At 34.4% G+C, this 16,114-nt stretch overlaps 3 protein-coding genes across 3 annotated transcripts; 2 read left to right on the top strand and 1 right to left on the bottom strand.

Annotated features, from left to right (window-relative positions):
• Window positions 1-1,281: 1,281 nt before the first annotated feature.
• On the top strand, window positions 1,282-1,793 carry LOC104647808 (branchpoint-bridging protein-like). Its single transcript, XM_010323621.1, has 2 exons — window positions 1,282-1,539; window positions 1,734-1,793. Exons 1-2 carry the CDS (start codon window positions 1,282-1,284, stop codon window positions 1,791-1,793), a joined length of 318 nt encoding a protein of 105 aa, XP_010321923.1.
• Window positions 1,794-2,433: 640 nt separating this feature from the next.
• On the bottom strand, window positions 2,434-8,384 carry Kap-alpha1 (importin alpha). Its single transcript, NM_001247077.1, is given in 11 exon segments — window positions 2,434-2,741; window positions 2,979-3,346; window positions 3,427-3,554; window positions 3,690-3,818; window positions 4,671-4,749; window positions 4,846-5,009; window positions 5,097-5,282; window positions 5,561-5,692; window positions 5,783-5,874; window positions 6,000-6,096; window positions 8,172-8,384. Coding segments are annotated over 10 exon segments (1,584 nt in total). The 3' UTR covers window positions 2,434-2,741; window positions 2,979-2,982.
• A 2,708-nt stretch (window positions 8,385-11,092) lies between these two features.
• LOC138349071 (uncharacterized) lies at window positions 11,093-12,485 on the top strand. Its single transcript, XM_069298911.1, has 2 exons — window positions 11,093-11,437; window positions 11,823-12,485. Exons 1-2 carry the CDS (start codon window positions 11,093-11,095, stop codon window positions 12,483-12,485), a joined length of 1,008 nt encoding a protein of 335 aa, XP_069155012.1.
• Window positions 12,486-16,114: the final 3,629 nt, after the last annotated feature.

Below are 16,114 nucleotides of genomic sequence, written 5' to 3'. Positions count from 1 at the left end.
TTTTTTTATTATTTTTTAGAAAAAAAATTACTTTTAAAATTTATAATCAAATAAAATGTAAATCTACCGCTAACTAAATTCCCACGGAATTTCATTATAGCAATGAAAAAAATATTTAGATCGTGACAAAAAGATAAATGAAGAATTTCAGTGGTAGCAGCCCAGACAAAGCGCCAACCTTGCAATGTATTAAAAATTGTAGTAATATGCATATTGTTATTTTCTTTGTCATTATAATAAACGATTGAATAAAGGTACGCTCATCAATACACATGCAATCTCCCATGGTATAACTCAGCGACCAATTCTGAATTTTTATGAAGGGAATTTATAACATAAAAGAATTAAACGCTCAATAAATTTATTAGCATAAATATACTTTTTGAATAAAATTTATTGAATTCAATCAACTCAACCTGCAGATTACTAGCTTCGCTTTTATATAGCAAATTTTTTTTTTTTTAAAAACACTTCTCAATACATATAAAAAGAATGTCTTTATTTCCTTTTAAGTTTGTTTTAAAAAGAATAGTTTCTTTTTTTTGGCAATATTTAAACTTTAATTTTCTACATGACATGTTTAACACAACAAGATTGAAGGGCATTTTGATACATTTGATATAACTTTAATTCAGAACCACAAGATTAAAAAGTTTCTTTCTTTTCTTAAACACCGTTCCAAGTCAAACTAGGTTTTTTTTTTAAAACGGAGATGGTATAATTTATGATTTTTTCTGCACACTTCCTCACATGAGAGTATATGTAGATATGATATCATTTATCAAGCTTGAGATAGATTTATTTCCACTTAAACGATTAAATAAATATAATTGTATTTCCTTAATGATACCTTCCAACATAATTTCTAAAAAAAAAAAAAAAGATTTCAAAATTTAGTTTTGAATAGAAAATTTTCTTCAGCCTTATGTGAAATAGTCGAACGTTAATAAGAGTTTATCAAATTCTAAAAAAAAGAAAAAAAAGTAATATACATGACTATTCAAGTTAGAATTCTCTTCTAATCTGTGTGTACACATTTGCTACATTTTAAATTGTAAAAAATTGTTTCCACTCATCTCCTTCATATTTTATGGTGACATAATATAAGCTACCCTTCTCCTTCTACTTTCTTTTTATATCCCCAAACATTCTTCCCCATATTTGATCAAAATGGGGACTCTCTCACCCCCACATTCTCAATTCATTTTCCATATTTTTACTCTCTTTTTCTTGATTTCACTCAACCACTATGATTCTCAAGCTATGTCAACAATCACAGCTATGGCCAAAGACCAACTTTCTTGCACAATGTGCTCTTCTTGTGACAACACTTGTCAGCCAATTTCACCCCCACCACCTCCTCCTCAACTTTATCCACCCTCTTCATCGGGCTATATTTGCCCACCCCCGCCACCAGTTTATGTGTCACCCCCGAACAATAGCGGGGGCAACAATGGTGGCGAGGGTGATGCGAATGGTAGTGGAAACTATCCACCACCGACTAATAACTACCCAACTCCACCACCCCCAAATCCAATTGTACCATATTTTCCTTTCTATTTTCACAGCCCACCACCACCTACCTCCAAATCCATTCACCTAGAAAGACACCCTTTAGTCACTTGTCTCATTTTTGGTGTTGCAATTTTCTTCTTGCTCTAATTTTGAACCCTCTAAACAAGACTACTATTTTATAACTGTTCATATTTTTTAAGGTTTTGTACAATGTGCAGATATCAAGAAAGAAAGGCATAAGAGATAGAGCAGATGAACAAGTAGTAGTGGAGCAGTAATAATTTTGGGGGGTCGCAATTAAATCCATAAAAAAAGAGTGGATCTTGATAGATGAAAAAGCTGTTACTAGTTTGTTTTCAACTTTTGGTGCTGTAAAAATAAAAGTGGCTGTAGAATTAGCACATTCTCATTGTCGATTAACTTCAAAAATTTTGTATTTGTGAGCTGTTATTTCTTTGAGATACTAACTTCTCTAGAATTTCAAGCTTTTGTGTAAATAATTTTTTAGATTTTCCACCACATTAAATTAACGGCTTATAACATGTCATTTAATTTTTGTAAGTAGATTTTTGCCATATTAGAACGTAAAACTCAAAACTCATTTTTCATTAATATTAATGTACACTTTGTTAAGCATATTGTTTGTTCTTTTTTATAATGTGGAGTTGGGTTGGCTTGAGGACCACTTGGGCACTCATTGTATCAATCAAGCTAAGTGGTAAGAAGACCAAGAAACTCTAAAGCCGTCGTTTTTGTACTTATCTCCTCAAAACCCTAAAATGAACATATAAATATAGCAAATGATCAAAAAGGAGCAAACACATTCCATATTGATAGTAATTTCAGCACCTCATTCTTGTAAATGAAGTATCTCTTCTTAAGTCAGAAAGCAACTACTATGATAATGCCAAATGAGGGTACAGAGATGGAAACAAGCCATATAATGGTACAAAAAGATGGAAACAAGTATATGTTTACACCAAATAATGTCATGGAGAGCCCACGTATGACTTGTACATTAACATGTATACATATATATATCCACCACCACCAATATGTCTAGTCTAGGGGAAAAAGTAACTTATACAACACCAACTCCATCAATAAATAGAAGAAAATATATGTAAAATCCAAACCTCCCCCAAGTAGATGACAACTCTCTCTACACATAGTTTAAAGAGGATGTTTCTCCAATTTAAAACCACTCACTGACCTGCTAGCCAAACCTGGAAAGAATTAAACATTAAGAAACTACCACAAGTTTTAACTGCAACAAACCATTTTTGCTAAATCAAAGGTAAGGTTGACTAGCTTTACATCATCGCTCAAACACCATTTTAACACATCCTAATGCTAAATAATTTACACCATAAAACAGGTGCTCAAAAGAACAAAAGTTTTCAAAGGAAACCGTCGTTAACAGAGGGGAAATAATCATAAAAAAGAAGGGAAGAATAACATACCCCATCAACTGAAGTTAAATCCTCCCGATGGAAGAGATATATCGGCCCCTCCAAATTCGAATTGATCTTCATTTAATGAAACCGGCACATCTTCCTCCTCCAACCAATAAGTTTCGAGGATCTTCACTGCTTTCTCATAGATTTCAGTGTTGTCATGGCTTTGGAGGTTTTCAATCTTTTCTAGACCTTCAGCCTCGTCGATTAACTGGGCATAAACATTCACGCCTTCTGTGTTTCCTAGATCCTTATCAGCTTCCCCAATCTTCAGAATATTCTCAAGCCCTTCCAAGCAGACAGTGACAATTCTTGGGTCAGGACATACCAGAAGATCACACAATGGTTTTATACAACCTTGGCTCACCAAGAACCTAGAAATCAATTTACATGTGAGCTTCAAACTAGATGTAAGGTTAAGCAGATGAAACTGAATATGCTAAAGGAACCATACTTGATTTGATCATGATTTCCACCGGACGTAGCATTTGAAATTGCCCAAGCAGCCTCTTTCTTTATCTCAAATTCAGCATTTTGTAGCAGATATACAAGAGGGGCAATAATGCCAGCCTCGATCACAATCTATTTCAATTAAAACCCCTTTCAGTATCATTATACAAAACTGAATCATCTTGCAAAGGTTCTCTTTCTTCACTTATTTTCAGTTCTCTGTCAATTGATAAAGAAGCACAAATTGTCAATTACCATACAACATACCTGAATTTGATTTCTATTACCAGCTGTAATGTTCGAGATTGTCCAACAAGCTTCCTTTTTAATGCTTTTTTTGTAATTTTGCGTCAACAGGTTAACAAGGCAGGGAAGAGCATGATGGTCAATCATAACCTAAACAATATAGATTCATCAATGTCCACCAAAAAAGATTCCAGCTGATAAATTAGGTAGGACATAATTTGCTTCAACAACCAAAAGATGTAGTTTTTATGTCCATTTTATTTCCACTACGTCTGAGAGGTAACAAAAATGGAAGGTTGCAAATAACTCCTCACTGAAAGAGAGCATGCCTCTGCCGTACAATACTACCCTATTAGAGCTTCCCTACCTTGGTAGGAGAATAACAGGATAGCAAAGAAGTTAACTCAATTTCACTCGTCTTACGTTTCAGGGACCAAAAATTTAGAAAATTTCCTCTCCCTATTTTTTCTCCTAAGAACAAATAGAGATGTAACACCATTTGTTCCGTAAATATGTGGTGCAACACTATCCCAGTGAGCAGTTCGGCAATGGAAAGTTTATTCTAAAAATAATCATAACAGCCAAACACCACTAACCCCCTACTCAGGTAGGCAAACGTGATAACTGAAGACTGACTGCAGTACACGGATGAATTAGCGAAGACTTCCGTGAGTAACCTCTCTTAAACATGGTAGAAACTTAATGAGAACTAATTGACTAGCCAATCTTTACTCCTCTTTTCTTTCATATCATGATTATGATATAGTTGACTATCAGAATTATTACAAAAATTGAATTATCATTGACGAAAGCTAGATTTTTAAGTATTTTTATCTGACCAGCATAATTTACCTAAACAAAAAGATGAAGATACATCTGACGTACTGATGGATTAGATATTGAGAATTCATGTTTACACAAAGACTCAATTAAGGATGAGAAGAGGGAAAAACGAAAAAAAAAAATCAAACATGAAAAATTGGCTGGGAGGATGATAAATACCTGAGTTTGGATATCGTCTCCTGTGACTATGTTACCAACAGTGCGCAAGGCAGGAATGAGAACAGATGGTGAAGAATGACTACTCACGAAAAAAAGATGAAGGGAGTAAGAAACTTATGATTTTAACATATCGAAAGCCTAAGACAAACCCTCAAAAGTAAGATCTATAACTCACAGTAGCAGCTCAACAAGGCGGGAACACACTCCAGCTTCAATAACAGCCTGGATTTTGTCATTAGTTCCATCAGAAAGATATGAAAGAGCCCAGCATGCATCTGTCAAGACTTCTTCATCATTTGAGTGGATAAGGCGACCAAGAGTGGGGAGTGCCGCTTTTGTCTGCGCGATGAATTTTAAAAGGCATAACCTTTAAAAGTAATATAAATATCTGAAAAGATCAAACAAACTTTATCTTTAAAGTCAAACCTGCTCGAACAGTGGCTGAGGTTTTCCCCTACAAAAGTTTGACAATGTCCAGGTAGCATTTCTCAACATAGATAGCTTTGCCTGCTCATTAAATTGTGCCAGCAATGCCACTAAAGCTCCATGGCCAAGCACAAGGTCACGATACTTGGGCGAGTCACCAGCAATATTTCCCAAAGCCCAAACGGCCTATAAATTTTTTTAAAAAAAATATCAAAATAAAAGAATTTTTAACTTCTCAGAAATAAATTGGCATAATACATACAATATCAGGAGAATCTTAGTAGCTAAGTTGGTTGAATACTTGAACTTTCATCTTGCCAGTGAGGGTTTGATTTCCACTTTGTAATTCTCTCCCCCATTACTCCTTCCCGTAACCCCAATTTTTTTAAGAAAAATAGACATAATATCATGACAATTATGAGAAGAAACATGAAAGCTTAGCCCTCTTATATATAAAGTTTTACCTGTTCACGGACATCATCACTTGGTGAACTTAGAAGTCTGATGAAAATTGGGACAGAACCATAATCAATCACAACTTTAGTGTTTTCTGATGTACCAGATGCAATATTTGTAAGAGCCCACGCTGCCTCAAACTAGATTATAGAATGCCAATTATGTAAACATTAGAAATAAAGATGGAACTGCAAAACAAAAAACAAAAATAATAGATTTTGTAAAAAAACCTGCAGTTGAGGATAGTCATCTCGAGCAAGAAATTCAACAAAGCGAGGAACTACCCCAGACTGTATCACTTCCTCTATAGGAGGATTGCGTTCTGCCAAAACAACCAGAAGTGAACACGCATACTAATTAAGACACAAAGATACAGAGAGGAAAAACATTCATTGTCAAGGTGATCAAACAGAAATACATTTAGGAAAAAAGCAAAGCAACACTGACCAATTGAAAGCAGTTTCCGGAATTGTGTTGTACATTCAAGTTGCAAACTGCTGTCATCAGACCAAACCCCAGCAATCAATTCAGGAAGAGTCTCCAGCTGAAAGGTTATAAACCAATAAAATTGAATCAGATAAGTTTGTTGCTAGAGCAGCATGATATTATTTTTGGCGCAATGCTACTCCTCCATAGCTGCAAGGATGATTATATTTGAAGTAGAAATCAACTAATCTAATCTTTCAGTGTATAGATTTCTTCCTTTTTCTTAAATAGTATTTTTCAAATACCTTTTTGACTCTTCAAATAGTGATTATGTCATTTTTGCTTTGCGGACAAGGGAGAAACAAAGCAGACTGTATACCTAACTATTGAAAACATTATGCTTCTCTAACAAGTAAAAAAAGTTATCCTTAAGAACTGAGTGAAGCAGGTAATTACCAAAAAATAATAGTACCCAATTATGCTTGAAAGGATGAATACCAAGTAACCATTGATTGCACTAGCAATTCAAATAAAAGATTGTATCCATCAAGGAAAAATGAGGCTTAGAACTGAATGAAGAAAGAATGCACACTGAGTAAACATTGATCGCGCTAGCCATTCAAATAGAAACTGAATGCAAATAGAATTGGATAATTCAGCCTAAGAACAGAATGAAGCAAGTAATTAATGAAAATAAATGCTAGAAATGATCAATACCAACTAGTCCTGATCGCAGTTGCAATTCAAATACACAATTGAATCCAATAAGGATTAGTGAGGCTAAGAACTGAATGGAGAAAGTAGGTAAAAACAAGTAGCAAATTATGCTGGAAAGTAAAAATTGATAGCACTTGCAATTCAACTAAAGCAACTGAAACCGATCACAATATCTGCATCATAAGACTGAGAGTAGTTAACAAAAATTCACGCTGCTGAGTAAGCTCAAAGAGAAAAGATGAATTAGTCTTGATCGCACTTGCAATTAAAATAAACAATTGAATTCAATAAGGACTAGTGAGGCTAAGAACTGAATAGAGCAAGTAATTAATACGCGTAGCAAATTAAGCTGGAAATGATGACACCATGTAAAATTGATAGAACTTGCCATGCAAATAAAATAACTGATTCCTATGACACTATCGGTATCATACGGCTGAGACAATGTCGTGGAAGGTAATCGTCTCATCATCAATGGCAAGAGGCAAGGCAAGGCGATCCTTCAGCGCCTATTATCTTTGTGGCGAGGCGATCTTCAAAAGGCAACGCCATGGCGACCAAGGAGTCACTTTTTGTATTTTCGTAAAAAAAAACAATCAATTTAAGGTTTTAAAAGAAAGTTACCTATTTCAAAAAAAAAATGTAGTGTTTTAAAAGTTAAATTTTAGGGTTTTCTTTCCAAATTTGCACAGTTGCATTCGTAAACTACAACTTGACTCCAACCCATCGACTCGACTAGACTTCTCTAGTGAGGCAATGACCAGTCAGACTTTTCCGGCGACTCCAAAGTCCAACCACAACGTATTTCTTCTTTCCTTCTTCCTTGGTTTCGTTTTCCTCCTCCTCCTCCTTCATCTTCAAAGCTACTTCTATTGAGATTTTGATTTTATATATATATATATATAATATATATATATATATATATGCAACTAAATATTTTAATTTTTTGGTATTAATTGGCGCTGCACTTTGCAACTAAAGATGAATTAGTCTTGATAAAACAATTGAATCCAATGAGGATAAGCAAAGGTAAGAACTGAATGAAGCATTTAAATAACGAAAAATACAAGTAGCCGATTATCTTAGATAGGACGAACACCGAGAGTAAACATTGACGCACTTGCATTTCAATCAAATAATTGATTTCAATAAGCATAAGTGAATCTAAGAACTAAATTAAGCATTTAAATAACAAAAAATACGAAGTACTGAACTAAGCTCGTAAAAGAGAAAACCGAGTAAACAGTGATCACACTTGAACTTCAAACAAATAATTGAATCAATTAAGCATAATTGAGGTTTAGAACTGAATGAAGCAAGTAACTAAACGAAAAAATCGAAGTAACGAATTAAGCTCACAAGGACACACACTGAGTAAACATTGATCGCACTTGAAAATTCAAATCAGACAATCAAATTCGATCAAAATATATGTATCTAAGAAACTAAAAGTTAATCAACGAAAAAAATCTATACCTTCTTATCAAGGTGAGAAACAGCAGCAGTGCTAGGAAACTGCTGAGCTTGTAGTAAACCTTCACGACGCTTCTTAAGCAAATTCTCTTCTCTTTTATTCTTCCGGATCTCAACCATGTTATCTTCCCTTCTTCTCCGTCCTTCCTCCGCATCGACGGCAACTTTGTACCTGCTCCGGCGAGCCTCCGTTCTCGAGTTCGGCCTCAGTGACATAGCTCCGGTGAATCGAAATTCTGAACTCAACTCGATAATCGATAATCTCTATGAACAAAATTCAGTTTGAGGAATTCGAAATGCGAAATTGAGTTTTGTTAAATAGGAAAATGAGGAAGAAGACAATTGAGAGTGGAATCAGGGTTTGGGGAAAATTTGGATTGTTTCTAAAAAGAAAAAAAAAAGTTTTGTTTCAACCACCGTTCTGATTTTGGAAAGTAGCCTTTATTATTGCTGTTTTCTACGATATTGCCACGGCTTCGTTTTCCTAAGTAGTAAATTTCTTACTTTCATTTTCATAATTATTATTCGTGTCGAAAGCATTAAATAAATTTTCTTTGTAGTTTTAACTTTGAATTTAAGGAAGTTATTTTTATTTTAAATTTCTTATTTTTTACGTGGAAATTCAGTATTAGTAATTATTTTTAATAAATCTTTATGTCACGTCGAAAATAATGAATGATCATACATGCAAATTAACGTACTGACTATTCTATATGATATGGTATAATAATAAGAGGAGATAACAAAAAAATAGCATATCCTAACTGCTCTATCTGATAAACTAGTTAATTAAAAGTAAGAAGATTTAATTTGCTTTACTATAGCAGCCGCTAATGCAACTGATAATAATATGCCGCCAAATATAGAGTTACGGTACAGTAAGTTTCGACACATTAATGTTAGTATATATATTTATACATTTCTATGGTATCATTGAGGTATTTAATAATTTAGAGAGATTTCTACGATATTATTGTAGTATATTTATATATTAGTATGATATTTTCGAGATTTATTTTAATTTATAATGGTATATCATCATAATATATTCATATACATCACTTAATGGAAATGTACGATCAGCTATATCACTTTGCTTGATATATTGGAGTGTTATGATATATTCGAAATCAAAACACCATTTGAGAAATGTATTTAAAATCAAAATAAAATATTATTTGTATATCGTGTCCTATTTATATAGTTTCCCGTCGAGAGACCGAGGGGGTGGGGGTGTTATTGGGCCATTCCGCAATGCTTAGTGCAAATATGTGTTGGATTTTCCAAAGTTGCAATTCATGAAGCTCAAGCCCATTTCAGCAAAAATTCATCCCATTTTTCTTTGGATATATTTTAGGAATCGCATAGTTTTAATATGAAATTGAAAGTAAAAATTAGGTAAATCACATAGTATAAAAGAAAAATCACTTTTTATCCCTATCTTTCATTAATTACTAAAAATCTCTTTTTTAGTGTTTTTTCGAATACATAATATTGTAGACAGATACTTTAATTAATAACGGTTGATACTTAAATTATTAAGTTATTGTTATCAGTTTAAGTATTAAATAAGGGATGAAAAACAAAAATTAATTGATTCCCATAAATCACGTGTATGTTTCTTCCTTCAACCAATCAGTCATAAACCTCTAACTGAATTATAATTTTTTTTAAAATGAAGCACCTTCTCTCTCTATAATTTTGCTTTCTTCCTAAACTGTCCCTCCAACGGATACTGTACAGTCACCCACGCGCGCCACTGCGCAGGCGCGTACGCCGCCGGACCAAAGCCACCTTGAGCGTCTGGACAAGGGCAACAAATCCCATAGCAGCACGCTCCATGATTTACCTCTGAATTCCTCAAAATCGCAGTGCAAAGAGGCGATGAACACTGTGCAGAAAGAGGAGTTCGACAGAGAAATTAGAAATATTTCCCAAGGATTTTATGGGATGAATCGAGATGAAAGGGTGATGGTAATGGATTCGCCACATCACGAGCTACCAAATATCCAAAAATCAAGCAATTCTATCGTCGCAATCGGCCAGAATCGAGAGGCGACTCTCAAAGAATCTGCGAGTACGTCATTTGAGTCGCGAACTGAAATTCGATCGACTTTAAGCCAACCTTGTAAGGAATTGACCAATGGGGTTTGTTCACCAAGTGATGGCACCCCTCTCACTGAAGTTTCAGGTGGAATTGACGGAGGAATCGACGGCAAACGAAACTCCGGTGGCGGAGGAACTCGAAACGTCGGATTTCATGGAGCCTTGTCGAAAAAGTCTAGTTCTCAGGCTATGAATGTCCATCCAACAGCTATCTCCAACCAACTTGAAGGGACTAATAACAATAACAACAATTCAACAACCCTCATTGAGCCAGATTCTAGATTACACCAGGAAAAACATGAAAGCAAAGGGGAGACCTCTGGGTCTGATCGAATAGCCAAGCAAAACATCAATGTTGAGCCTTCCAAGCCAACCGAAGCAACAACATAGGAAATGAAAACAAAAAACAGCTAGAGGAAAATTCGATGGTGCATCAGAGCAATAACAGCAGCATTATGAGGATGCAAATGCAAACAGAATCCTCATCAAACGATACAAACTCATCGAAATTTTCATTTGGTATAGTTGGCAATTCATCTTCGATAACTCCCTCATTTAATGCAAGTATTGTGCAAAACACACCTCAACAAGATGATCAAGGTGAGGAGGAAAGGAATGGACAACTGCAAAGGCAAAAACACACAAGCCAAAAACAGGAGCAACCAACTAAAAAACTGCAGCATGGAGTAACAAATCAAAGGAATGAGGGAAGCAACAAATAAGGCGCAGAACAGATTCAAGGTAGTGATGGGAAGCAGAAGGATCAATCGAAAAACATCAATAACCAAAGAGCAATCAACTCATCGAATCAAGCTAATATGGAATATCACAATAACTTCCCCAAAATATCAAACAACTATTCGAGGTATGAGCCTAATTCTCAACCTGATAGAGTCAATAAGCAAGGTGTTAATGTGATTCAATCGACAACTAGAAATCCTAATTCTCAGCAGCATGGTCAGAATGCTAACAATATTGCTAAAAATGACAAATATTATGAGCCTGCACCTTACACTGTAGTGCAATCCTTTGCTGCAAGGTTGAGATACAATCAATCTAAAAATGAAATCCCTATTGTTTTAAATGATCCTATACATACGACTAGACAAGGATTTCCAACAGTTCTTCTTGAAGAGGATGACTATTATGTGAAATTGGTTGCGGTTTGTAAATATACTTTGGTGGGGAAGTTTACAAATACGATGCCTAAAATAGAATTGGTGAGAAAAAGCTTTATTTTACAAACTCAATAACAGGAAGTGTTAAGATAACTCATTTCAATGCAAGACATGTTTTTATTGACCTTGATAATGAGTTTGACTACCAAACAGTGTGGACGAAACTTAGAATGACTATTGAAGGGCAAGTGATGAGAATACAAGCTTGGACCCCTGATTTTACACCGGAAGAGGAAACCCCTATTGTTCCTATTTGGGTGGTCATTCCAGGTCTACCATGGCATTGTTATAACAAAGCTCTCTTAACGACTATTTTGAAATCTATTGGGAAGGTATTATTTCTAGACTCACCCTCTTCCCAAAAAACCAGAGGGAGTACCTTGAGGGAAAAGTTCAAGTGGACCTTACTAAAACTAGGCCCAACTATGTTTGGCTGGGATTCAAGAATTCTGATCCCAACAAAGGAAGGTGGTTAAAGGTGGAATATGAAGGAATTCCAAACTATTGCTTTTATTGTAAACATCAAGGCCACATGGATGAAGAATGCACAATTAAAAGAAAAGATGATGACTTCAAGAAAAGAAAGGAAATGGAGGCTGGAAAAAAAGGTAAAGAGAAGGCTGGAAATAAAAATGTTCAGGAACAGGAAAAAATGACAAATGAGACTGCTGGAAGGACACAAAATCAGCAAAGCAGGGAGGTAAATCAAAACTTGCCAAAGAAACAACTTACAAACCATCAACAAGAGAATGATACCTACAGCCAGTTTGAACCAGACCAGCAGGTAAAACTACAGGAGGAGCAGTGGCAGACCCAAAGGAAAAAACAACACAAAAATCAGGAAAATAATAACTCCAAGTCAGTGTGGAGACCTGTTTCACCACAAACACAAAAAAGCAAAAACAGCCGGCAACAGGAACAAGAAACAGCAGGTATGAATACTATCCCAACTCAGAATTTTTTTTCTAACCTTGGAGTGCAGGAACAGCAGGAAACAGGAAATAAAGAGACAGAATACAACAATGGAATTTAACAAAATCAAGGAGTTAACAACATCTCAACTGCAACAAAAAGGAACAACACAAACAATGAACAAAAACAGTAGGCCGCTGCAGATCTCAAACACAAGACCCCAGGTATTGACTCAATGCTCCCAATCCCCAGAACCCCCAATATTATTAATGTTACTACTAGTTTTTCTGAAGAAGTTTATGGAGGTATGAATGTGGAGTGTCAGGAGATAACCTTTAACTTGCAAGATGGGGTTACCAAAGGAGGGAAATTGCCTAATGTTATGCATGAGGGGTTGGAATCTGACCTTAGTACAGACCATAGAGCCTCTAATAAAGCTGAAAACAGACTGCAACAAGGGAAACAACAACAACTTCAACAGCAGGTATAGAACAAAGACAACACCAAACAATCTGCCAAAGGAAATAATGAGAAACAACAAACTGAAAAAATGAATGAAAAAGATCAAGGGAAACAAGTGATACTATGGCGACTAAAAACACTCCTAAGAGTAAGAATAAGCCAAGCAAACAAAAAAGAGATGCTGAAAAAAGGAGGCAAAACAGACTGCAAGAAAGGGATAAGGATTATGAACAGGATAGAAGGGAAGAATCTTATAACAAATTTATCATGGTTGATGATAACCATGGATTATATATTCTTCCCCTACAAGCTCAGTATATGACCCCTCCTACAAATGATCCACCGGATATAAGACAACAAAAGGGTAAACTTAACAATGTGCCTATTTTAGATGAATATGTTGTGGATAATTCAGAGGATGAAATGGATGGGGACAACCATTCCATAGAAGAGGTTGAGGAAGATGATGAGACTAGTGAGGCCCTCATTAGGGCCATCGGTCCACATAATGATCAGACCTTGGAAGAAGAAATCCAACAGGTAACAAAAAGCCAATGTCTATCTCCAAGGGGTTTCCATCATGAAAAATTTCACTTCAAGAAGCAAGATGCAAGTACTATCACTGCAGGCAGACCAAATACTAGGCTATTCTCCTCTAGATCATCCCAATGATTAGTACAATCATATGGAATGTGAGAAAATCAACACTCAGGGGGTGTTGGAGAGACTCAAAATGCTCAGGAAACTTCACCATTTATCTATTATTACCATTTTGGAACCTTTCTCAGACAGTGTTCATATTCAAAACTTCAAAGTACAGCTAAACATGGATAATGCTATTAGCAATTGTAATGGTAAGATTTGGGTTTTCTGGAGTGTCGCGCCTCATTTTTCGCAAAAACGGGTTTTGTGCACGACCTAACAACTCTTTTGGATTTTCGAGTTTGGAATCGTCACCTAACGAATTAAGGCTTGTTAGGGCACCTATCTAACCTAACTAAGTCTAACTAAGGTCAACGAGCCAGAGATTAGGGTAAGGGTTCAAATTACCTCGAGGGGAAGGTGTTAGACATCCCTCGAGGTCCACAAGTGTGGGTCCTGGCCGTATCTCATGCAATCTATGTGAGGGTTACAATTAGCAATCAAGGTCATTTTATTAATTTATTTAATCTTGCTAAGTGATAACAAATATAAACAATTGGGCCTATTTTTTATTTTTTTATTCATTTGAGCATGCAAGGCTAAGTTATAGCAATAAATAAACAATCAAGTTTTTAGCATATGAGACTATGTTATAAACAAAATTGGCAAATATAAGGCAATTAATATGTGTGAAAGTAAAGTTTGAAAATTGATAAGTTTTGAGTAGGAATTTTTATTTTAAAAAAATGTTTGTTTCTTTATAAGGATGATGCCACGATATTGTTGATCGCGCTCCTCCACCATAGAAACAATTTTGATTTGAGGTCGGTCTAAAAAACAGTTTATGTTTTTGAAAATGATTTAAAAGATTTAGTTTACATGTAGGCACATAAATATTTACACATAAATACACATAATTCCTTTTGAAATTCATGGGTAGGTAGTACTTCCGGGGATGCGTCGGGTTTTAAAATTGGAACTAGACCTCGTAGTTCCTTTGACTTTCACACTAACGATAGGTTAGGAGATAGTGCTTATATTTATTTTTAAAATAAACAATGTCATAATCAATCCAAAGTTTTAAAGGAAGATTGAATAATGACTTTTTAAGAAAATTATGTTGCAAGGTTTTGATATGAAATATATTTAAAAGCCAAGTAATTTGTTAAATGCATAAAATGATTCTAATTTAGTATCATTAGAAAAAAACATATTGCATCATGAATGCAGAAATCTTCAAGAAGACAAATAGGATTACTAATTATTTACTAATTTTAGGGGGAGGACACAAATATGCACAAACAAATTTTATTTTTTGGATATGTTAAAAGTTATTTACAAGCCTATAGACATGATTTCTAGGTGTTCAAAAAAAAGAGTAACATATATATGCATGATTTTGTAAATCTAAATGATATGAACAAATTAATCCTTAGGCATGGTTTCTTCATGACAAGACAATGCTAACACCTAATCAGCCTACTAAATTATTACGATTTGACTTTAACATTCAAAAATTAATGGAATCTAGTTATTATTATTATTGTTATTATTATTATTATTATTTAGACTTATTAGCAAAAGCGTCAAGCAAATTGAAAATTGGTTAGATTATAATACCTACAAACAATAATTCTAGGTGGTTAAAGATAAACCTATAGGCATGATTTCTAAAAAATATAATGAACAAGTAGCATGTAAACCCCCCTCCCCTAGACGATCCCCCAAATAAATTTATATATATGATCTTCAGAGTTACAAATGTTACAACATTCTAATAAAATAAGAAAGAAAAAATATAGATTCAAATAAACAAATAAATCTTTCTTCATGGTTAATCTTCAACTTGAACTTCAAGTTTGAAACCTGTCAAAGCAATCAAATAACTACACAAGTAATCACACTTATTAGTCAAGGTGAGACAATATGCAATTGTTTAATGACGAATTCTACATATAGAAAAAAAACAAAGAATAGCTTACACAAATGTGTGAATGTAAAGATAGTGTAAATGTTAAAAATACTAACCAGTTGAGCAAAACAAATTGATTCAACTTTTACTCGAACAAAGTGGCAAAATAGCGAAGAAGAACACTTGAATAATTACCGGAATCTTAATGTATTATTAAACTAGCAAGAGATCAATGAGAGAAGGAAGAGTGATGAGAGAACTTCTGATTGAGAGTGAATGAGTGTATGAGTTGATGAAGGGAGGGGGTCTTATTTATATAGCGGGGGGGGGGGGGGGGGAGCAAACAAGGTAAACAAATATTTAAAGGAATCAATTACTATACAATTTTCTTATTTTGAAGAAAATCAAATCAGCCAAATTATTTAAATATATTTTTTTTTACCAAATATAAGAAAGTAATAAAATAAGAAGAGTATTTTTTGCTTAAATAGAGAACTAAATAAGTAAATAATTCCGCAATTACCAAATGAAGCTAGTAATAGATTTTTTCAATTTTTCAATTAAGGTGAAAATAAACCAACCAATAAGAGTTAATAAAGCAATCACCGAATCTATTTACCTTAAATAGGGAGAAAGGATCATATAAGAGCAACATTATTAAATTATGTGGATTGACCTATTAGGGAAGAAACTGATTTCACACAATCAAAATAATAAAATGTCATTCACACAAA

Source organism: Solanum lycopersicum, chromosome 6 (genome assembly GCF_036512215.1).
Source record: "Solanum lycopersicum chromosome 6, SLM_r2.1".
Classification (NCBI taxonomy): domain Eukaryota; kingdom Viridiplantae; phylum Streptophyta; class Magnoliopsida; order Solanales; family Solanaceae; genus Solanum; species Solanum lycopersicum.
The sequence above is the reverse complement of the archived record's forward strand: the minus strand, read 5'-3'. Positions and strand labels throughout refer to the sequence as shown.

Bases quoted from the DNA above. Each gene is read 5' to 3' on its own strand.
- LOC104647808 (XM_010323621.1), top strand. From the start codon at position 1,282: ATGGCCAAAGACCAACTTTCTTGCACAATGTGCTCTTCTTGTGACAAC. The intron at 1,540-1,733 runs GTACCATATTTT...TACAATGTGCAG, and splicing joins CACCACCCCCAAATCCAATT to ATATCAAGAAAGAAAGGCAT.
- LOC138349071 (XM_069298911.1), top strand. From the start codon at position 11,093: ATGGAATATCACAATAACTTCCCCAAAATATCAAACAACTATTCGAGG. The intron at 11,438-11,822 runs GTTTGTAAATAT...CCAAAAAACCAG, and splicing joins ATTATGTGAAATTGGTTGCG to AGGGAGTACCTTGAGGGAAA.